Consider the following 25,503-nt stretch of genomic DNA (forward strand, 5'->3'; position numbering starts at 1 on the left):
AAATACATGTTCATAGGTGCTATCCACCAAGCAAATGATCTCCCTAAGAATGGAATAGGAGGGGAAAAAAGAAAAGAAAAGAAAAAAGAAGAGAATAGCTACCTTAAAAGTTGTTAAACTGAAGTGGCTTATGAATATCACAGAGATTAAGCAAAACACATCATAGCCTATGAATACCACACAAAGGATCCACCAATGCTGTGAGAACTACAAAGCAGTAGCTAAGAGTGGTGCTAATGCTTTAAATTTTGATCATACTTCTCAGTTAAGGTGAGAGTCTGATCAAAATGGGACAAATTGTTAAAAAGGAGAAAGCTGGCCCAAAATGGAGTCACTTGTACTAAACTCCACATCAGCAAACCAAGAATAACATAATTGCAGTTTCAACTCCCAGGAACATAACCTGAACCAGTAAATGTGGAATTACCTGGTCAACACTAGTGAAATAATCTGTCAGAACCCTTCCATTTCCCTTTGAAAGGCAACCTTGCCTGAAAATGCATTATTTTCTAAAAATTTCCTTTTTCTTCCTCATTTCCAACTTTAAAAATTGTTCTTTTCTACAGCTTGATAGAGCTCCTTTCTGTAGTTAGGTATGATGTTGTCAGATTCATGAATTGCTGAATAAAGCCAACCTGATCTTTAATTTACTTAGTTGACTTTTTATCGTTTAACATCTTTTAAATTACTTGATAATAGTTTAATACTTGATGGGAAAATCCTTCCACATAGCTCTTCTTTTCAAATGTATGGCTATCTTATTAATTGTATTTTATTTTTATACATTTAAATTTAAATTTATTTTTGAGACAGAGATGGGGAGAGAGCAAGCCGGGGAGGGCAGACAGAGAGAGAGAGAGAGAGAGAGAGAGAGAGAGAATCCCAAGCAGACTCCACAATGTCAGCACAGATCCTGACGCAGGGCTCCATCTCAGGAACCATAAGATCATGATATAGGCCGAAATCAAGAGTAGGACACTCAACCAACTGAGCCAGCCAGGTGCCCAATTAATTGTATTTTCCAGAGATGCTTTAGACTATTTTTGCTTATAAATAAACAAACAAATAAATAAATAAATAAGCAAACTGAAGATGGTTAAATGTGTAGCTAAATTTTAGAAGAACTGACATTTTCATAGCATGAATCTTCTCATTTTGGAATGTAGTAATTCTCCATCATTTAAGTTTTCTGTTATGTCTTGGTAAATATGGTAGTTTTATTTTTATTTTAAATGATCAGTAACTATGTCAGTCTTTCTTCCCATCCTTTACCCTCCACCTTTATCTGTGTTCTAGTCAGTGAATATAATAAATATGTCCTGGAAACATACAATATCCTCATTGTACAGGAAAATTATTACCTCCAATAACAGTTATTTGAGTTCAAGAAACACTCAAATTAGAACAAAAGCTAAAGGCATTCTTGTAGTGATAATGGTCTATCAGCTCCATCATAACAAAATTCATAGGCAAAAGAACTTTAGATAAGCCAAAAATAACCATCATCAATGAAGTAGTGATATACAAAAACTATATTTGGGGTCAATTTTTTATAACTTCACCATAAATTAATACAGTGACTATTTCTTTTGAAAATACTCATGAAAATGGAGAATAGCAGCCATGATAATATTATAAGTTATTCAATAATGCATAAAATGTGTATTTGCTGAAGAAACGGAATATGTCTGATACTAGACAATTCACAATTCTTCTAATATAATGTGAAAAAATGTGGCTGAACACAGAGAAAATGGTAAGTATCCAGTTATCCCTTCTTTTCCTTGTTATTTCCATGCCATTTACTTAATTTCTCCTCCAACTAGACCAGTTAAGTCAATAAATAAATGATACATCCTGGGTTAATGCAGCACAGTACTCTAAAGGGGATATTTTTTTCTAGATTTGCCCAATTCCCTAACCAGGAGAGTAGTATGTATTTGCTTTTCTAAGTGTGAAATCTCACAGTTTTTTCTATTTATGTAGCAAACAGTGAGTATGAGTGTTCTATTTATCAATGGACAGTCTGATGTCACTTGTAGATAATTTTTAAATTTTCTTTTTTTAAATTATTTTTAAAGCTTATTTATTTCTTTTGAGAGAGAGAGAGAGAGAGAGGGAGAGAATGAGAAGGGGAGGGGCAGAGAGAGAGGGAGAGAGAGAATCCCAAGCAGTCTCCATGCTGTCAGCACAGAGCCTGTTGCTGGACTCGAACTCAGGCACCATTATATCATGACATGAGCCCAAACCAAGAGTCTGAGGCTTAACCCACTGAGCCACCCAGGTGCCCCTGAAATTTTCTTTTCAATAGTCAAATATAGTTATCCTAATGACAGTCAGCTTTTTGGCTGCAAAGATATGTCATTCAAAATAAAATGTCATGACTACTATAACAAAATTCTTCCAGTGGTAACAATTCCAGATATTTATGACTCTTCTTCTCAATGTCCTCTCAATAATCCTTCAAATGTGTACCATTCACTCTCTAATCTTTCTGATTAGATTGCCTATCTCCACAGTTTGCACTCCTGTAATGTAAATGCCTGACATTAAGCTTTTTGGTTATAATGTAAGTGCCCGACATTAAGCTTTTATTTGCTGATACATCCATTTCAAAGTCATCTATCTTAAATAAACATATGGCAGCTGTATGACACAGTTACTTGCAAAACACCTAGAGAAGACAGGCTGCCCCCAACCATGAAGTTCCCCTTTTAGAAAGCCCTGGGTTACCTAGAAAACTGACCACTCCACAGACCTTTCCCCCTCCTGCACCTTGATTCCCACTCCTCTGCTTTAAATCTGCCAAGGAAGAGTGAACTTGTCAAATCGTTGGCACTTTCATTTCAAGTGCCTTGACCCCAGTAAAGGCAGAGAGCCCTGGGTCTGCACTTACTATCTCTCTCTACTCACGACCTTAATGTGTGGCCCTAGGACAGGCCATGTATTCTCCAGGACTTGTGAATAAAACAAGTAACCTTCTTTTTTCAAAGTTCCCTTATAATCATTGCAGTGGTGCACTTTGTAATCATAATAAGAACACCAAGGGCAAGTCAAGCTGCAAAGTTGGCTCTGGTCAGGGAAATATCTAGCTTTGGGGGCTCACAGGACCAGGTAAGTACCTAAGAGCCTTCCTAGCCAAGAGCATCACTACCAACAGGCTGCAACCAACACAGAACAATTTCCTCAAACTATCTATGTCTATCTGTGTCCATAACATGTATATCTATAGCTAATTACTGCACACAGGAACACATACACAAATAACCAACCATGAAAGACACCTTGAGCAGAAATCATCTTTTTCAATCTTTTCATTGTATAAGTGAGAGAACTTGAGGAAAGTGAGGTTCTTGAAATTGAATTTGTTCAGGACTGTATCTCTGGTCTCCTGATGCCCCCAGTTCAGTATTCTTTTTGGCCTTTTCAAACATTCTTCATTTTGTCTTGTACCCAGAGTATTTCCAGAAAACAGGCACAAGTTTATATACTTCCTTTATACTCCCTTAATCTTTAGCATGACATTGAGCACTAGGTCTTAAATCTGTATTAACTCTATTACATGGAGCATTTCAAACAACTATATCTCCTGTAGTTAAAACAAACAAAAACATCCATTTCTTTTAAATCTTTGAAAAACATCATCAAATTACAGCAAATGTTCTCAACTTAAATCAAAACAAACACATATTAGGGGAGATTATTCTCTGATTTTCTACAAGTTAATTACTGGGTCACTTTTGGAAATGTCTTAGATGAACACAATTTTAGAAATGTATGCAAGTAATCAATTCATTGCAATGTTTCCCTTAATTTTACAACATCTCCAGAAACTACAAATCCAAAAAAAGGAAAATAGGAAATAATTGAAATCGATAAGCAGGCTTATGGTCATGCAAAGTTATTCGTAAAATACAAGAGTTTTAATTAAAGACGTTGCCTTTTTACAAAGGCTCCCTGTTATGCTGATTGATCGAGCCTGCTGGCTCAGCTCTTTCTCTTTTCCCCATTAGCTCCCACTTGCTTTTCTCTGGCCTAATAGGATATTCACCACATCGGAACTACCTTTTTAAACAGCATTTATTCCACAAAGATTGTGAATACAATTACACTTTAGACAAATTGTATGTGTATGCATGTGCATGAGTATAATTAGTGTTTTATTTTCATAATTTGTCACTTTGATGTTATAAGCTACAGGAAACTTTTAGAAATATCATGGGGAAACGTACAATTTAGTTTCTAGCTATTACAATTTCTTGTTGAAATTCTGAGGAACAAAAATACCTAATTGTTTTCTTAGATTTTAATATTTACTTCAATAAATTTCAGATATATTTTAGAATAAAAAGGATACACACACACACACACACACACATACACACGTATACATATATTTCTAAAGTTCGCTCTAAAAGTAAATAGAATCCATAAGCCAGGCCAAGTTAGTTTTATTTTTTTCTATTATTAAACTGAAAGTTTTATTATATTGCAACTACTGAAAGTAATACTCTTGGTGCACAACATAGCAAATCACTAAGGAAAATGCTAAATATTTTTAAAATTTATCTAGCATATTCTCTAATGTCTGTATAGAGACATTAATACAGAGTGTTGTCTGGAACAAGTTTTTATTTTGCCAATATAGTAGTACCCTTCATTTACAGTTATCTAATAACAGAACAAATACGCAGCTCGTGTTAATTTCAATGACTTTTTTTTTTTTTTTTTTTTTTTTTTTTGAGAGAGAGAGAGAGTCAGGGAGGGGGAGAGAGGAAGAGAGAGAATCCCAAGCAGGCTCCACACTGTCATCTGTTCTGTCAGTGCACAGCGGGATTCAGAGCTGGATCTCCCAAACTGTGAGATCATGGCCTGAGCCTAGAGCAAGAGTCAGCTTAACAACTGAGTCACCCAGGTGCCCCAATGACATTCTATTTTTAATTAAAATAAAGGATTATGAGATAATCTAGCTAGGAAGAATACTGTAGAAGTAAGAGGTGAATTACACCAGAAGGTTTCATTTGGTTAAAATAATGTCTTAGCTTTAATTGATTTAATGGACATTTCCAGGGACAGAAGTATTATCTGTTCACTCCAGTAGTTGAAACATACATTCCTCATTAATTTTTGTGGTGTGATATTTCGGTTTAGGAGACAGACAATTTTTTTAGCCCATTGTCAAATGCATTTACACTTTTCAATTAGTTTCTAAGCAAGAAATGTTCCTTGTAAAGGAACTGAGAAGACAAAGGGGTGTTTGCTAGGGAATCAGCCTAGCAAATTTTAGTTAAATAATCAGCAGCTGAAGACATAACTACTTTAATACAAAACGTGTGCAAAGGCTAGGAGAATTAAGTTGTAATATTTTGATACATGTTTTTCTCCCTCCTACCTCAAAACGCAGTTCCTAACTCAGATGGCACCAGGTCTAGAAGGGCAAAAGGAATGTGTAAAATGAAACAACACACTGCCTGATAATAGGAGGCTGGAGACAGCTGGCCTGATACTGTGCTTAAAGATAAAAAAGGACATGCAGTATCTATTTTAAATGAGATAAGTGTGCTTCATACATCTTGCAGGGAAAGAGATAACTTTGTCCCTTTAATCATTATTACTTATTCCTTGAAGCTTAGTCTCTCACACACCAACTTCTAGAGCTCAGACCTTAGGACGCAGTTCTTATGAATAGAGAGAGTTGTCATTCTTACCAGTAAGCTTGCTAAATAATACTTCTATAAGCTTCAGACTTCACATAGCAGATAAGTTTGTCTCCCCTGACATGACTACATTAATCCACTGAATCAATTTACTTAAGCTGTGCTGTGGAGCAAGGCGGCCACGATTTAACTGAGCTTCAAAGTACTTTCAAGTTTGACTCACTGCTCCACATGTAACGCAGCTCTCAGGGTCCCATCCTAAGTTTTATTTTGACCTTTTGCAATGTTAAAAAGAAACAACAGGCCCAAAATGGAGTCACTTTTGCTAACCCCCCACCAAGGCGTAATACATAGCCTAATTGCAGTTTCAGCTTCTCCCAGGAGTGGAATTTTAAAGCAATCAGTCTGTAATTTCCTGGTCAGCACTAGTGAAAATTTTGCCAGATAAGACCCCCTAAGACCCCTGGCCTTCCTCTAAGGGAAGGCAAACTTGCCTGAACTAATCCACTGTTTTAACTTGCTTGTCCCACCCTTCTTCAGCCTATAAAATTCTTCGATTTTGTACAGCTCCTCAGAGCACCCTTCTGTTTGCTAATGGCATGCTCTCTGGTTCATGAATCATTGAATAAAGCCAATTAGATCTTTAAAGTTACTCAGCTGATTTGTTTTTTTGTTTGTTTGTTTCTTTTTTTGTTTTTGTTTTGTTTTGTTTTTTAAACAGCATCACTGTCAGAGACATTCCTGTTAAGTTTATAGGGGAAGGCTGCTCTACATTTAACATGACAAAGGATTTATGGAGAAGAAATTCAAGTTACTTTAGAAAGTCAGATTCATGAGGAAAGCAGGTAAGAATAAAACACTTAGCTAGAGTCTACAGGCAAAATTTACTTACTTTAATATTATAAAAATTCTTTACGTTGTCTAAGGATATGTTTTTAAGGAATTTGTTTAGAAAAATATTTTCTATTTTAGAAAAAAAACATTAAATAAAATAGCTGCTGTCTCTAGAGTTGACAGTGTGAATATTAATTATTAAATGCTATAAGGGGAAAATGACACACTTAAATTATTCAACAGCTAATCAAAGCTCACAGTGGCCTCCAGTCCAGTACACAAAATTTATTGCAAAATGCTACTAAATTTGACTTAAAATGTACACAATTCTATTACAATTTCTAGAAGTACGCATTGTGAACTATTGTCCATAGTAAGCTGTCTATTTATTCACACTCTCCATTTCACTAGATCTATTAAAAAACAAAACTCCTTCCTCATTTCTTCTTTTAAAACTCCTGCCTCCGGCAGACCTCCCCTCAAGCTTACAATTGTTGCACTCAGCATTTTTGTTTTGCCATTTTTCTATTCGGGGATGTTTTCACTCTGATCAACACTGCTTCATTTCACCTTAACAAGGCATTCATCATCAGGAGCTTGTTCTCTCAGAGCCTGAATGTTTTGTCTCTACCAAGGCTTCTTGCCACTTAGTGACACTAAGGAAAATTCTGGCACATTTGCTGTTTTAGGAAGAGACACCTGTGGGAAGATGTCAGCTTTGATATGGTGTGGTGAGTGAAATGGATTCTTCAGTTTACTTAGCTGACTTGTGGAGTTTTTAAACACTTTTACTTTCCTTCCCTAATGTATAAAAACTCTCAAAAATATCCACAGAAGACAGGGAAATATTTGACAAATCATAAAGTTGAATATCTCCAGAGAAGCCTTCACTGAAGTGAATTTATTTCAGTCATAGGAAAAGAAATACTTTCTAACAATATAAGAGTACATCTTTTAGATCCCATAATGTACTTTGTATGGTCAAGCAACAAAAACAGAATATTGTCAGAAACTTGCACAGCCCAGATTTTCAGATTTCTAAAAAGTTCAGTCAAGGTTCAGAGAAGTGTCTGTCAAATGGGCCTAAGGTTAAGTAATATATTGTAACTAATAGAAAGGCTATCAGAGATCTAAAGGAAGCCTGAAAAATTTTACAATTTTAAAACATTTTGATCATGTATGTTACATCTCTACGGAATCTCTCACAAAGTCTAATTCTAAAAAAAAAAAAAAAAAAAAGATCGTATTTCTAAAATTCAGTTCTTAAAATAAGTATGCCTTTGAGTAGTTCCAAAATACATTTTGCCTCAGGATAGTGTGCTCTTTAAATATGGATGAGTAATTTACCTTTCAAGTAGCTCAAACAAGGAGAGAGAACAGGAACGAATGTCAAGGGCAAGAAGCCTCCACTTCACTCCCAGGGTTTTTGCTTTTTCATTTCTCATCCACAGGTATCAGCAGTTTTCAATGGATAAAATAGTTTTCACAGGATAGAACTGGACTACAGGAATTTCACTTCTACATGCATTCATTCAGAATTAGGATGGATTAAGTGTTCTAACAGTATCTCCGTTAATGTATTAAAATATTAGCTATTAGTTATTAGGTCCTTAGTATATGCCAAAAGATATTTAAGCACTTCAACTACACTATTCTATTGAATCTGATTCCAAAACAACAACTCTCTGAGGTAAGTGCAATTATCTCCATTTTACAGAAATGGTAACTGAGATTTAGAAAGATTAAGTCACTTTCCCATGACAAAGAAATGGAAAGAACTGGTATTTGTATCATTTGTCTGATTTCAAATCCAATGTCCTTGTCCACTAAGCTGTGCTATACAATGTGGTATACAGGAAGCTGTTTTATCTTTAAATTCAAGACACTCAGGTTGTGAAATCCCCAGTATTAGCTGCATAAATTTAACAACTCCCTGATCATTTCCTCAGCATACATTTCCCCAATTATAAAATGAGGTAAATGTTAACTATTCTGTTTAACTCACAGTAATATGGTGAAAGTAAATTTTAAAAGGGAAATTTTTGGGGGGGGGGCGTGCCTGGGTGTCTCAGTTAGTTAAGGGTCCGACTCTTGGTTTCAGCTCAGGTCATGATCTCAGTTTAGTGAGTTTAAGCCCCACTGACGTGGAGCCTGCTGGGGATTTTTTTTCCTCTCTCTCTTTCTCTCCCTCTCTCTCTACACCTCCCCTGCTCATGCTGTCTCTCTCTCAAAATAAAGAAATAAACTTAAAAAAGATACAATAGAAATCTTTTATAGACCATAAAGATCCATGCAAATAGATATTTTTCTAAAATTTGGATTTGCATATATCAGATATAGGTAGATATTTATTGAATTTCACTTTGATAGGCTCTGTGGAGTAGGCATAGTGACCATTAAGCCAATTTTAGGTCATTACAGTAAGCGTAATTTCTATGCTAAAAAATTAGGTGAATTAAATGATTTCATGCTGATGATTTGATACATGAGCTGTGACTTGCTGATTTTCTTAGTCACGACTGTCTTGCCTAACGGGCACCTGGGTGGTTCAGTCGGTTGAACATCCAGCTTCAGTTCAGGTCATGATCTCACGGTTTGTGAGTTCAAGCCCCGAGTTGGGCTCTGTGCTGACGGCTCAGAGCCTGGAGCCTGCTTCAGATTCTGTGTCTCCCTCTCTCTCTGCCCTGACCCCACTCACGCTCCATCTCTCTCTCAAAAATAAATTAACGTTAAAAAAAATTAAAAAAAAAAAACACTGTCTTGCCTAAGCCAAGTCTTAGTGGGGTCCTAGCCAAGACCATCCCCACTTGGCGGCAAGTAAAAATCCGCATTTAAGTATACTAGAAGAATACTGTGTTTATTTAGGCACCAAAGGGTAGAAATGCGGCTGGATCTCAAGAAGGCCTGAGAACCAGTAGGTAAGAGTTGTTTCTGTCTCTGATTCTTGTTTGCTTCTGCATGACAGATTTATTTAACAGGCTCAAAATGGAAACTTCCGCTAAGTTTAATATCTTCTCAAGTTCAAATTTCTAAGGTAGTATAACCAGAATTTCTGGATCTCAAGTCCAAATTCCCTGGGGCAAGAATCTCATTGGCCCAACATTGGTCAATATTTACTCTTATTACAAGATTTCTCATTCTTAACCTTCAGTACTTTTTAAGTTTTATGTTGTATACTTATTCTTTGTTTGGATGGGGGTGGGGTGAAGTTATCCTGTGCGCTCCAGGTATCATCCCTGGCCTCTACCTACTAGATGCCAATAGATGCTCCCCCTAATCTAACTCAGTGTTGTAACAACCAAAAATATTCAGACATTATCAAATGTCCCCTGGGGGCAACGTCACCTCTGGTTGAGAAACACTGTCATGTGACTAAGGGTTAGAGCATCACACAAAACAAACATAGCCACAGTGACTCACCCCTCCAGAAGTGGGTAGTTCCCAAAGAAAGACAGATGTCTACTTGGACATTATTCCAAGTTGTCGACTATAAGAATAACACGTTGGTGAAAATTATGATTTTTTTTACTAACTTTTGTATATTTTTTACTAACATAAATAAATCTCTAAAAATTAATTAAAAGTTTCAGAATTTTGAGCACTGTATGAATTAAAGGCATATTTAACTTTCAAAATTAGAGAATACTCATGTGTGTTGTTTTCTCATTCTGTCCTAACAGAGTGATTTCCAAGATTTTGGCTCATGCATCCCTATCAATTAGAGAATGATTATTCAGCATTAAGATGATAATAATGATCATGATAATAATAATAATGAGAAGAAAAAGGAGGAGGAGGAGGAGAAAGAGAAGAAGAAGGAGAAGAAAGTAATTTACACTACATTTTTCTATTCTACAAAATTCATATAAAATGCAGCAAAAATTACTTAAGAGTTTGATTTGATTTCATTCATTAATAGTATTATTAAAAGTACTATATGGGACTTCTGGTCCAGAAAAGATGGCATAAATCTATTTCTTCCTTACCAAGAGTAGCTGTATTGTGGAAATAATGCAAAATGCAATAATGCAAAGGAGAATTTGAAGGGCATTGAAGCCAAGGCAAACTAGTTTGAAACCCTGAACTGGACAAACAACAGAATAGTAGGCATCTATGTTTCCCTACCCAACAGAAGAAAGGAATCCAAACTAGCATTTCCTAAATGTAGGCTAGCACAGAAAACAGCCCAAGTAGGCTCCTACGTTCCCCGATTTAACATGTGGACCTCAAGAATGCTAGGTGAGCTAGGTGTGCCTGAGAGGCCCCTCTCCAGAAGACCAGGGGTAGTTGGGTGGATCCACCAGAGGGGCCCAGCCACAGCAAGCAGCCAGGCTGCAAAGTTTCCTTGATCCTTTGGAAAATAAGTAAGTTGGTGAGTGAGTAAAATTCATTTTTTAATTTGACATCTCAGAAGTTTTTTGACGTGAGAGGACCTATGGACATTTGCACACTTTAACAATTTCCACGGTTACCTGCCACTTCATCACAAAGTATTACAAGGATTCTTTTATATTTTAGAAATCTCAACTTTGTGCAAAAGGCCACATCAATGTTATTTCAGCATTGCGTGTAACTTGGTTTCAACTACTTTGCTATTAGAATATTGTCTACAAATAATTGTAGTAAATTTATTTCACACATTGATCTTTACAATCCTGCTTAAAATTCTTGCCAAAATATAACTGTCGTAAACATTATTTCTACCAAAAAAGTTAATTTAAGTCTACACTATGTTTTATATAACTTCTTGACAAAGACCAAAAAGTTTGATAATACACTGCCTTGCCCAGGGAATAGGGAAACAGGAATTCACATACATTGCTCCTGGCAGAGAAAACTTTTACAAACTCTATAGAAAACAAGATTTCCATGTTAGTGATCTCTATCAAATTACATAAATATGTGTCCTTGACCTTGCAATGACCACTTCTAGGCATTAATACTATAAGTAAATTCATTCACATATGCTTAGATTAAAAAAAAAAATTAAAGTACATGATAGCATGTAAAGCATGCTAACATTTGAGTGAAAAATGGGAAGGAACATATACATATGTCCTACTGTATGCATAAATTGTCTCTGGAAGAATACACAAAAGTAGCCAATAACATTTGTTGCCTAGGGATGGCTGAAGGACAGAGGCAGGACAAAAGTGGGAAAAAAATTTATTCTATGTTCTTTTTTATTTTATCAATGTTAGACATGAAAATGTCCTTGAATTAAAACAAAAAAAAAAAAGGAAAAGAAAAAGAAAGAAATCATTTACCAGTGAGAAAATATTTTTCCTCTATCTTTTTTCTTTGTTGGCTCACAATAATGTAATTATTTTCCATTTCCTTATTGAAAGAGAATCTAACAAATATGAACTGAGACAAATTAGAAATATCTAAACTTTCAACCAATAGTATAATAAATTTCTACAATATCTAATATTTGTATATTCATATTTTTAATAACATTTTCTCTGTCTTCTATGCTAATGAAAGGAACACATTTCAAATTGCCACTACACTATTTTTCATATATTATTCCAGCTGTTGTTATTGTAGCAGGAAAGAAGAAATATCTTTACCATTCATACGGAGCATTTTGTTTTTCCTTTTTAAAGAAACTATTTATCCTTAAGATTAGTGAAAGTTCAGTGCTGATTTAAGTATGGCTTTAAGAATGCTGAAAAAAAAAAGATACTTGTCTTTGTATCCAATATACTTTGTAAATGTCTTAGCAGTGATGATAGCTTATACTTACTTTAATGACTAATACAAGAAACAATATACACAAAGGGCAAGATATAGTCAGTCATCCATAATTCATACAGTTAATATTTCTGTGCCTAGAAAAAAGTGGGGACACAGTGCTCTTTTTCTTTTTCCTTTCTTTTTTTCTTTTCCTAATGAACGGATGGTGTTATAAGTACTGGTTATAAGTACTGAAATCTCAGTAAGTACTCAGTACTTACTGAGATTTCAGTACTTATAACCTGAAATGGAATTACCATTTGGTGCACATTTGAATTTCTTGCTTTCTCTGATATACAGACTCTTAAGTCATAGTTAATATCACCACATCAGTGTTGTTAATAGCATTAACTTGAAAACCACAAAGAAATATAAGAAGCAATTACATACTATGTTTCATTTGCAAGCAATGAAATTAGGCAGTTTACTTGAATAGGAGCAAATCTACCACAAAGAAGCAAAAGCTTATTTTCATGTTTCTGAGGACCAGAAGTGTGAAAAACATGAATTATTAAAATCACTTGATCATTTCAAGCCTATTCTTTCTCACTGTTGAACACTTACAGGTCTGGCAATGATTTTCTGTGGGTCCCCAGCATCGGCCAGTACAGGACTTATGGCAACGTCCACCTGTCGGAGAGGAAAGAGCGCACACACACATTACCATCTTTCACTCTTTGACTAGGAGTAACTCTTCAAAGCAAATAGTCTTGCTCCTTTCTGAGGATTTTTATATTTTCCTATAGCTGAAACATAGCTCATAAAATGCCCCCTTTAAGTAGCAAAACCTGAATGTCAAATACATGTGAAGCTGAAATACAATCTCCTGATACTCAAAATCTTCTCATTATTTTATAAGAAAAGGAAATAAGTTGAATTTGTGAATTGTCCCAGATAGTTGTAAATATTTACATGAAATAACTTTCACTTTGACTATTGAATATTTTTGTTCTATTGATTCTATGTGATTCTATTCTGCTTGGTATAATTTCAATAGTTCATGGCTAATTGATATTAAGGAATAAATCAATAGTTAAAAAGAATTTGAAGTCTATGGAAACAAAAATATATTTTTACAAACACATGACAAACCATCAGAATGAAAAGGTTACATACATTATTTATTTATTTATTTATTTATTTATTTATTTATTTTAATTTTTTTAATGTTTATTTTTGTGAGAGAGAGAGTGCGCATGCACATGAGTTGGGGAGGGGAAGAGAGAGAGGGAGACACAGAATCTGAAGCAGGCTCCAGGCTCTGAGCTGTCAGTGCACAGTGAGATGTGGGGCTTGAACTCATAGACTGAGAGACACTGATGTGAGCTGGAGTCAGAGGCTTAACTGATTGAGCCATCCAGGAGCCCCTATACACATAACTTAGAGTCTCATTTGAGGGAGGATGTCATAAAGAGGATGTGACAACAGGTTGACCCTTGAGCTAGACCTGGCCAATGGGAGGCTCCTCGCTCCCTCCCCTGTCCTTGTAATGAACATCCTGCCTACTATTCCCCTGCTAGCAGTCTGAAAGGATGTAACTTTGAGAGAGTAAGGTGATACTGGGGCCATCTGAATTGAATATGTTACTGAACCCGTTTAAAACCTTCATATAAACTTAAGAGTCTGGTAGGCAGTTATGGGGATATACTTGTCTTGTGGCTGTCCAAGATCACCCTGGATATGTTCAAGACCAGCCTTGTATGTAAGTTACCTTGCTTATTATACCTGCCACCTATCAATCTGGAGTGGTCTCCCTATGTATTCAGTCTTCCTTGCCCTCCATGCATAGGGACCAATTTGCAAACCAACATCTTTATATAAAAGTTTCAAGCATTTAAACAGATAAATTTTTTAGGAAGTTTAATTTCAATTATTTGATATCCTTTTTTAAACATTTTATTGATACCATCTTCATTTTCAAATACAAGCCTTTATCTTCTGTAGCACTATCTTGCTCTTAAGAACTCTGCTACTCTGAGTATTTGCCTCAGCAAATACAGTTATCCTACAGAGAAATTTTCCTAAGGACACAACCATAGAGTATTAGCTAGAAGAAATCACATATAATGATTTTCTTTGAAGTTTGTTTCTGAATTTCATAGGTTCACCCTAATATTGGTGGGTATAAGGGTATATAGAGTGGGGTTTTTTAGAATAAAAAGTATACATGAAAATCTATTAAAGACTAAAGCTTTTCTATAACAGTTCTTATTAAACCTTCTCTGTTAATTTTCTAACATTATTATGAATGAGTATACACCCCTACAAGAAAGATGTTTACTTTAACATAATTATACAGTAAAACCTGGGATTGTGAGTAACTTGTTATGCAAGTGTTCTGCAAGACAAATAAACATTTCTAATAAATTTTAACTTGATAAATGAGCAATGTCTTGCAATACAAGTGGTACGTGATGCTGAATGTCACATGATCACAAACTGAGCCAATGGTTCTTGAAATTTGCTTTGATATACAAATGCTGTGGATTACAAGCATTTGTCCAGAATGAATTATACTTACAACCAAGGTTTTACTATATCTTGAAAGTTATGAAATAAGATTGTATCAGATCTTTCCTCTTTTTCTTGACCCACAGGTCTTAACTCTTCAACTTGAAAGACCTTATAACTTGGGCAGCTTTTTTTTTTCTTTTTTCCTCTCTCTTTCTCTCTCCCTATGAGACTGCCTGAGTGAAGCTGTTATGTTAAATGCTTTCACAGTTAAAGAGCAGATTCAGCAGATGCACTTTTTCAGGCTGAACCTCAGGCCATCCAAATGGTCTACCCTTCTGCAAGTGAACAGTACGATTTCCAAGTTAAGATAACACTTAGGCTCAATTCCATTCACCTTCTTAAAAGTATGAGGATCCTTGCTACAATAGAGTTTATCTAGAGCAATTCTGTTTGTGAACCACTATTGCTGACATCACCAGTGTATAATATCCTGTCACTCTGCCATCTGTTTATTTAGATCCAAACACATTATGACTACATAATGCAAGCTCATTCTCACTGACAGGAAAAGGACTCCATCTGGCCTGAACAATATAACTTTAATCAGTGATAATGATAATTATTATTAAAAACCTACTGGAGCTCTTTTGTACAATGCTAATAAATCTAATTTGATTTATACCAGCGGAAATTAGAAAGGGCTGTGAGACAAAATGGGAAGCAGTGAAAACTTTGAGTACAAACTTTTTATGAGAAAGTAACTAATGTTAATATATTTCTTTAGATGTGTTAAAATATTTTAAATCGACCCATTAAGTGGTCTGTTATTTAAAGATATCTGAAACAGAGGATGATCATCTACTATTTAATCTATGACTTCTTTAATTGTGTTAGCGGCCAATGAAATATTTAGTTGTGTTCACTGTGACCAGAACACTATTATAGCTGTGGGGGGCGGTGGGGGGGGGGGAGCTAAGCAACATTATTTTAATACACTCAGTATTCCTCATTTATTGGATTATATATTTTCTACCTTCTTATTCTTGTAGTTTTGATATACCACCGAAGACTTTTGCCTGGATCCAATACGAAAAGGAGTATTACTAGAAATTAGGTTTATGGTTCTTGACAAAGTATCATGGCAAGGCCCACCTAGTTGTAAACAAATGATATAGTGTGCCACCCCAGCCAGACACACACGAAGTTTAAACAATTTAACCTTGACTATCATGCTGTTAGGAAATTTTGTTTGGCAGTTTCCATTTTGCATTCATATTTAAATAGAAATATGTATTACTGCTGTAAAAGGAAGCTAACAACATCTGCCTCCTTACTGAGATTTTACTCAGTCATATATTCCCTTCACTCCTTTTGGAAACCAAGAGAAAGAGGGTCACTTGGCACACACATTCCAGAATTCTATTACTACACATGTGTTGGAGGGCCATGACCTATGTGTGCTTCCACAAATGGTTTCTCATTCTGGCTCGCCCTTCATTTGACTGTCTTTGACCCTCTGGAATCGGCCCCCACATTCAGTTCAACCTTGGGCGGTATATGGCAATTGGGCAAATACTATTTTCACTAAGTTGTTCCAATTAAGTATCAAAATATCTGGCCAAAATCGGATTGGAGGTATTCCCGAATTAATATATTTGCCATACTCTCAGGCCTGCAACCTTAGTTTGATTCTTCTAGACAACTGGGTAGTGTAGTTTTATGGACTAATGTGTTTAATATGCTTTAAAATATGCTTTTAGATTTTTCTTTCCAACATTTCTGCTGCACACAAATGTAAAAAAATGAGAAGGGAGACAAGGGGTTTTCTGAGTAATTACCTATCTAGGTTAGCAAAATAAAACAAAACAAAACAAAACTACATACTTTTTTCCTCTACCTTCCTTCCATCTATTTATCTAAAAGTATTTTTTCAGTTCCTTCTATACCTGTGTGTTAGGAACCATGTAAAGTATTGAAACAGATATGGTTACTTCTCTAATAAGAGTTTAGAATTAATTCAGCATTATTTTAAAGGGAAAGGGTTTTGATTAGTCTGTATCTAACATTCACCTTCTATGGGGTTTAAGGAAAGAAGCCAACAAATCTAAATTTTTAACAGTCCTCTAGCTCAGGAAAGAAGAGTTGGATGGGGTCAGGTTGAGCTGGGCCATTTCCAAGTTAATGCCTGGTGGCTTGGAAGTCCACTCCATTCCTTATAGGGTAATTTATTTATATGACATCTAAAATGAGATCAGGGGAGAGCACTTCAGTGGAGAGGATAAGTATGGCCCATGACGGATCTCTCCCTTGTCTTTTACAGAAAGAAAAATACTTTTAACTATGGCCCAACATCTTACTGAGAAATTTCTGTCTTCTATTCTCAGATTCTCAGGTATGCAGTGTCTCAGGAGGCCTGATTTCAAGAGGAAAAAAAAGGCCATGTATTCACTCTTTTAGTGTGTATTAATTTTATAAATCACTTCTCTATGTATTTTAAATGAGAACAGCAGAAAGACAAAATCCATACTAGCCTATGTAAATGGAAGAAAAGTTTTGGGGCACTGAAACTTTGCCAGTGCTGTCCAAATATGTCTTATTTCCATGTCTCAGTATGCTACATGATTCCTTTCCATTGTTTATTTCAATAATTCTTTTAAAACTATGTGAGGAAATATGCTACTTAAAAATAAGAATCTGACATTTCCATTCAACTTAGTGATAACAGAGTTATTTAAATTAATATTTCTACCTCCTGTCATTTTGACTCAAAGAAGTGAAATATAAAACAAAACAAAATTTCAGACAAATATTTCTGTCACTTTAGCAACCATTTTAATCTTTTAAAGTAAGTGCTGATTACTGCACATCAGCATTATTTTAATTCACAATCATTTCTGCTTTGACAATGCATTATTCATTGCAGAAGCTAGCAAGTATGACTAAGTTTATCTTTTATGCTTGTCCAGAAGTTATTAAAATGTAGCTTTTGCATTCTTTTTTTTTTTTGTAGGAACTAGAGTCCCTGAGCCACTTCGATATTTTTAAGAGTCATAAATTCATGTTAGAAGTTTTGCTTGTTCGTAGGACTACCTGACAGTAGAGATGGGATTTAATATGTACCTCTGGACTGCTTTCTGCAAGTAATATGCTAGGACAGTTGAAGAGTTACAAAACATGAGGTCACTGGCAACCACAAAAGATTATATCTTCAAACTTCCTCTAGCTAAAGGCAATGCAGTTACATTGCCTGGATTCTTCTTTCAGTCCATTTAAAAAAACTGGCAGTCTTGACCTCTTAAAATTTCTTTTACTGGGGAAAGAGTGAGAGAATAGTATCTTTTTCATGATCCCATAATTCAGAAAGGGAAGTGGAACATTTATTGGAAGTCTACACTAAACTAGTCCCTATTCTTGAATGGATGATAAAAAGATGAATAAATCAGTGTCCTGCCCTCAAGGAGCTTTCAAAGACCAGGAAATAAGTAGAAAAATGGGCAAATAGTCATGATATTCATAATACTTGCTAAAATAGAAGTATGCATAAAATGGAGAGGATGTATTTGAAAAAGGCTCCATGGAGAACATGCTTGAATTTCTACTTTGTGAGTAGATAAAGGGAAGAAAGTTCCAGGCTGAATAATTAACCTAAGCAATGACACAGAGGCATTGGTGCACACAACTGTTTGGGGCCATAATGAATAGTTTATAGTCCTTTGAGCTGTTTGCATTAGGACAGCATCTGGAGTGTAAGCTTACAAAGTATCTCGAAAGTCTTCTGAATAGGTTAGAGTTTACTCTGTGAAACTGTCATGGAGTTGGTCAAAGTTTTTAAACACTGAAATTATGTGGTTTGATCTGCATGGTAGAAGAGACTTTCAGGTTATGGTTCCCAAAATTAGTGTTGAGATTTGAGAACTTGTGCAAGGTGCTGATTTTACAGTCTAGGAGAGGGAGGTACAGGAATTTGTATTTAAAAAAAAAAAAAAAGCAATCCCAGGGGTTCTGATGATGAAGGTTCCACAAGAGTAAGTATGGATAAGAAATAATGGTTTGGCATGTAATTCCAAACATCATAGCCATATTTTGAGACAAAAATTTAAGTGCTAGATCTGATCAGATGCTTGGTAACCAAACTTATAGGATTAAATGGTGTAAACATGTAGCAGTCTCTCACTTCCCAGTGTTCCCTCCTTGATTTGTGGATATATTTCCATCAGGTTGCATTTCTACCCCAGCAGTCCTAAAAAACACATAACTTTTTTTCAAATTTAAATTATTATAAAGCACCTTGTTGATAGTAAAGTCTCAACAGGATTCCAGCAAATAATATATTGGCATCATTATTTAATGATATTACTGAATTGCTCTTTTTTTTTAATCAGAAGTTAATATTGGGCTTGTTCTTATCTGACAACTCTCATTGTCATGTGTGTTTATTTGGTCCCACAATTTCGTTATGTAAATGACTTTACGGTTTTCTTCCAATTTCAATTCAATCTTCCTATCTTGCCCATGATTTGCAAGTTAATTACTGAATGAAAGCTTTAAGTTCTATACACTTGCTATTCAAAACAAAGATGGGCAAGTATTTTCACTAACTAGGAAGATAAAGTTAAAGTAAAAATACATATGGGTGGAATTTTTCATCTAGCAATAAATTAAGTCAGGAGTTAGCAGTTTAAATTACGTTAAGTAATCACTGGATTGGAAAAGTAGGTAATGTCAACATCATTAAACTTGTTTTGTTTTTTTTTTCTACAAGTGCCATCATGTTATACAGTCAAGCAACCTATTGTCCAAGGATTTAGACTAGCCTACATACTCATATGATCAAGATTAATTTTGAACAGAAGTGTAAAATACATCAAGCTCAGTATGAGATACTTCTATCCACCCTCTTCTCAAGGATTCAACTCCCCACTGCTGATCTGCAACTGCCAGAGCACACAGTATCTCTCCCTAGCACTAACTCAGATAGGATTACAGACAGATGGCTAATGAACTGACCAGTTATCAGGCACACAGAATTGTGCAAAAGTTTGAAGTATTGAGCCTGTTTAGCAAATCTTCATTTTTCCTGAAGCCTTCGGTAAACATAAATCAATCTAGAGGAGAAATCATAATGGCAGACATCTCATGTGCAGATAGAAGCTGGAAGGGTGGGGTGGGGTGGGATAGACATTCCAAAAATGTCTGTTTAAAACCTCTTAACCATGCATGGGGGCAACTGGCTACTCTATCAGCATGTTGACTTTAGGTGTGCTTCCATGTATTAAGTAGAATGGCTAGCTCTGCACAAATTTCAGTCAAAAGGAAATTTGATGAGAATCTATTATGAACTTAATATTATTGATCATCACTCACATTTATAGTCTTACATGATTATAAGTTACTGATAGAAGTAATGGCATACATGTGCCAAAATAAAATACACATTAATAGACTAAAGGGATTATATTTCCCATTGAATGGAAAGATCTGATACAATATCTATATTACTGTTCTGTAAACTTTATACTTCTAGCACACCTTCACAATTCTTTAGGCTACTGTAATCAATAGAAAAGAACTTAAAAAAAAATAATAGTAAAGGGGCCCAAATGGTTTCCCAAATGTATCAACAATACAAAATGACTCAAACTATAAGGAAAGGTTAAATTTTTCCTGAAAAAGCATTTCATACTATTACATATTGATACATTTAAATATTTCATATATCATACTCATATTTCATGTTTCTTCCAAATCATGTAATTAGAAAGCATTAATTATCACTGTTTACAGTCGTTAGCACAGAGCAGAACACAGGAATTCTACCTACTGTGGAACAGAATTAGTTCTAATCAATGTCAAATACATTTCTAAACACAAATAAGGGGTCTGAACAAACTGGAAAACCTTACCAGCAGAATTAAAGAATAAATTAACATGTGTCTGCTGTTTTCAATCAACAGTAATAATGACAGGTATGTTTATTAGCATTTAAGGTGAACCAGCAAAGGCCATCAAGAGCATCCATGATTATAGTCTACCTAGATTATACCTCTTTGTAAGTGGACAGTGCAAAACCTGTTCAGCTCTAAGTGGTGGTGGTCCTCCTGGAATATCTAAGTTTTTATATATATTAGTTCTGTTAATCCTCATATAACACTAATAGGCTGACACCTTCCAAAATTTGTATCTCCAGTCCTGACCATGTGGGGTATAGGCTTATGCTTCAAACTGCTTCTAAAACATTTTTACCTGTATAATTAGCAGACATGCAAACATTTACATGTCCAAAATGTAATCCTTCAACTTCCCAACCCAGAAAAATCCTTTAAAGTCTTCTTCAGTCAGTCATAACAATATTTCATGTCAATCAATCCTTTCAGAATTTCATGTTGAAAAAGTTGGACTCATCCTCAGCTCAAACTCAAAATCATTATCATATCCAGTTAACACTCACTTCAAAATACAGCTAAGCCCAATCATTTCCCATCACCCTTACCACTAAGTCACAACTGTCTCCTGCTTGCATTAATGCAACAACCTCCTAACTTGTGTCCTAGCTTCTACCCTGGCCTCTATATAATCTCTTCTCAATATATTAACCAGAGCAATCTTCTTAGACATACCAGATCAAATTCCAATAACTTCCCATCTCAAAGTAAAAAACACAAAGTGCTTCTAATGGTCTGGAAGGCCGTATGATATTTGGCCTTCTCCATGTATTCATAACCTTACTTCCTACTATGTTCTTCCTGGATCACTCCTCTGAGCACTCTCATCTGCTGTTCCCAGGATGTACAAGGTGCACCCTCTACTTAGGGCCCTCCCATGCCCTCTCCCTGAGCTTCTCTTTCTCTGATAGGCTACAGTCACATGGTTCATCTGCTTACTTGCTTTTCTTAGATGCCACCTCCCAATGAGGTCTTCTCTGACCCACACTGATTTGCTATATTTTATTTATTTTTTAATGTTTATTTTAATTAATTAATTTAATTAATGTTTTTATTTTATTTATTTTTATTTTTCATTTTAATGTTTATTTATTTTGAGAGAGAGACAGAGACACAGCACAAGCAGGGGAGGGCCAGAGAGAGAGGGAGACACAGAATCCGAAGCAGGCTTCAGGCTCTAGGCTGTCAGCACCGAGCCCGATGCAGGGCTCCAACTCAAAAACTGTGAGATCATGACCTGAGCCAAAGTCGGACACTCAACCAACTGAGCCACCCACATGCCCCTAGATTTTATTTCTAATACATGTTTGAATTAGAAATGTTATAAAGTGCAGAAGAATATAAAAGAAGAAAATAAAAATCATTTATAAACTTTGTATTTTGGTGTTTTTCATTTTTTGATGTATAGTAACACTGTTTTCTGAATAGTATAATAGTCTGTCTAGTTTTGTGACCTGCTGCTTTCACATTATATTTTATCCTAAACATTATCAGGTTATATTATGTAGATGCAATTTTTTTTTGGTCAATTTGCCTCCCATTAGATAGCCATACCATAATTCAATTAACCATTTGCTTTATGGAATATTTTGCCGGTACATGAAGAGAACCAATAAATATTTTTAAATGAAAATATACATTAAGAAAATATCACTAATTTCATATCATACTATTAAGAAGATTTGTAGCTCATGGAAGGTTGATTTGGATATCAGAGAGAACGTGACCATGCCATTCTTTATGTCCTTCTGGAAAACACTGATGGCATCTGGACCACTTGTGTAGGTTTGTAGACAACTGGCACATGCATCAGAACATTTGATAAAGGAACGGGCTGGCCTAGACTGATGTGCTGATACTAGGAGTCTACCAAAGGCCTCTGTACATATCCATCATGTTTGACTCTTTAATCACTGAGTTACATAAAACAATTGAAATATGCTTATCACATCTGCAAATGACAACATCAGGCAGGGGTAGCAATTGTTCATACATAGGATAACTATTCAGATTTTAAAAAGCACTTGGTGGGGCACCTGGGTGGCTCAGTCGGTTGAGCAATCAACTTTGACTCTGGCCATGATTTCACAGTTGGTGAGTTCAAACTCCATGGGTTTAAGCCCCACGTTGGGCTCTGTGCTGACAGCACGAAGTCTGCTTTAGATTCTCTGTCTCTCTCTCTGCCCCTCTCCCACTTACACACTCTCTATCTCTCAAAAATAAAGAAACGTTAAAAACACTTCTAAAAATTAAAAAAAAAAGCACTTGGTAAACGAAATGAAGAGCCAAAAGTAACAATATAAAATTTGACAGGATCAATGTAAATTTCTTCATTTGTGGTTCTAAATGAGTATTTCATGCAAATATCAACAGCTATGCACACATACAGGATCTAACAGGATCAATGTAAATTTCTGCATTTGTGGTTCTAAATGAGTATTTCATGCAAATATCAACAGCTATGCACACATACAGGATCTATCCGTCATGAGACAGGTTAGAATTTCAGTTCTCACTCTGGTTTTAGAACTGTTTCATTCCTCAGGTAGATAAGTTAACTTTTCTGACTCTTTTTTTTTAAATTTTTTATTTAAGTGTTTATCTTGTACATGGAGGTTCACACTGTGCTGCATACTCAAATTTAGACATTGTTACCGATATCATCAATCTCACCATTTATTGAGCACTTTCTACATTCTAGCTTGTAGACAAAGCGCTTTACACTTAGTATCTCATTGAATTTGCACAACAGTATAGTGTAAGTACTATTATTTGTCTCATTTTATAGGTAAGAAAACAGAAGTGTAAGTGGAACCAGAAACTTGTCTCTCTATATCATGCCGGGCTTATTTTACAAGCATATTTGCTTGTCAGAAATTTTTGTTTTTGTACATTTTTAAAAATTTAATTCATATTTACTTTGATTCTATTACTTGCTTATTAAGGTTCATCAGTAAATGGGGCTAAAATAAATGCCGTTAAATATAAACACATTTTAGTAATTAGCATTTATAATTGTGATAGGAAATTATAGCCTGTGGTTTAGGGAAGATAAAAAACTTGAAAGTATTGTGTGCATAACCAAATTACAATATTGCTGTTCACTGCTTTAAGTGTTCACATAAGTGCTGGTAAAAAGCAGACAACATAAACTTTGAAATCACTTTTTATCTGCATTCAGTCTCCATTATTTATAATTGGTAGGATCTTGAGTAAGGAACTTTACCTACGAGCTGACTTTCTTTATTAATAAAATATAGATGATGATACTTCCTGTATATGCTAGGGCTGATTAAGAGGAATAACATATGTAAAACACCTGGCATGTAATATACATCAATCGATGCTAGTTCCTTTTTCCCTCCCTCAAAATATTGTATTTAAAAACATTAAAGAACAACAAAGAGAGACAAAGAACTGTAGACAGTCAGCAGAAGTGATATGGCAGACAAATCAAGTAATCTGGAGACAGAAGTGTTTATGCAGACAGAGTTGAAATGATCAGTAAGGCATCATAGTCAAGTAATAGGAAAGGGGGAGGCTGTAATGTCTTAGAAACTTTGACAGGCTTGGCAGAAAGGGACAAGTGGGTTTCAGAGGTCTCTGCATGCTTTGGCAAAGCTTGAGAAGCCGCAGTCTCAGCAGGAATGCTGCTAATAATCTAAGTACAGTGAACGCTCATTCTGCTACTGGGATATCAGATTCTTGTACCTTTCAGCCTAGTGTACATGGAAGGAGGAAAAGAGGGCAGATAATATTTCAAGGTATGTGACAGAAAAGAAGAGAGGAACCCATGGTGAAACGGTATTTGAATTGCTGGAGAGGATTAGATGTCATCAATGCTGGGATCCCTGCCCATTCCATGACCCTCATCTGTGAGACTGCTAGTCAGAGGTGCTAAGGGATCCCTGAGGAACTGTAACCACCGTGTTTTCAGTATGTGAGTGGTGTCACATTTAAGAGGCATGGGTCAGCAGCTGAAATTCAACCACAAGAACTTTACTTGTCTCAGAGGACATTAAATGGGATCCAAAGCACTGCCCGTGGCAACAGTTCCAAACCTTTTCTTAATTCTCACTTTTCTCACACTACTTTCAGCCTCTGATTCACCACAGGCTACCCCCTGCCCAAGGATGCTCACTAGCTCTCTCTCCTGCCTTTCTGCCATCACCAAGCATTCACAATCTCCTCTCTTCCATTCTATCACTTTCATGTCATTGGTTTGACTTAGCCATTCTCCCTAAATACTTTTATTTCATTCAGCTCTCTCGTTAACAATTTTTCTGTCCATCTTAACATACTAAGTGTGAATTCCAACATTCTAGGAAGACTGTGTGTGTGTGTGTGTGTGTGTGTGTGTGAGAGAGAGAGAGAGAGAGAGAGAGAGAGAGAGACAGAGAGAGAGAGAGAGAGAAAGAGAGACAGTTTGGTCCAGAGGGGTAAAGAGATCAGGCTGGCAGATATGTAATGTTTGAGCAGATATGGAAGAAAGACCATGAACATTCCCACATTTGTTGTTTTTTAATCCTGTCAGAGTAGTTGTTACTTGAAAGGCAATGTACTGGTTCTATTTCACTATGAGCATAAAAAATTCCCAATATCTATGTGTGGCATGGTCTCCATAAGCAGCCTGTTTTCATCTGGCTTCCATTTGTCAGCTCCAAGAATAGATCTATCTCCTCTACGAATTAATAAGTAATGGGTATTATCATAGGAAAACTGAAATGGATAAAATTATAACAAGCTCCTTAAGGGAAAAAAAACCATTTATTTTCCACAGTTCCTAACAGTACTAAAAACACAGTAGACTTCCCAGATCCAATAGCCCTGAATTTCCTTTACTAAGAGGCCAGTATCTTCACACTATAGTGCTAACC

General features: G+C 35.6%; 1 protein-coding gene across 1 annotated transcript in view; it reads right to left on the reverse strand.

Moving 5' to 3' along the window:
• The window catches only part of ERBB4 (erb-b2 receptor tyrosine kinase 4), a 710,253-nt gene that overhangs the window by 334,061 nt on the left and 350,689 nt on the right, over window positions 1-25,503 (reverse strand). The window contains exon 5 of the mRNA XM_042993912.1: window positions 12,795-12,860. Within this exon, the coding sequence (XP_042849846.1) occupies window positions 12,795-12,860 (66 nt within the window). The remainder of the gene's footprint in view (window positions 1-12,794; window positions 12,861-25,503) is intronic.

Source organism: Panthera tigris, chromosome C1 (genome assembly GCF_018350195.1).
Source record: "Panthera tigris isolate Pti1 chromosome C1, P.tigris_Pti1_mat1.1, whole genome shotgun sequence".
Classification (NCBI taxonomy): Eukaryota; Metazoa; Chordata; class Mammalia; order Carnivora; family Felidae; genus Panthera; species Panthera tigris.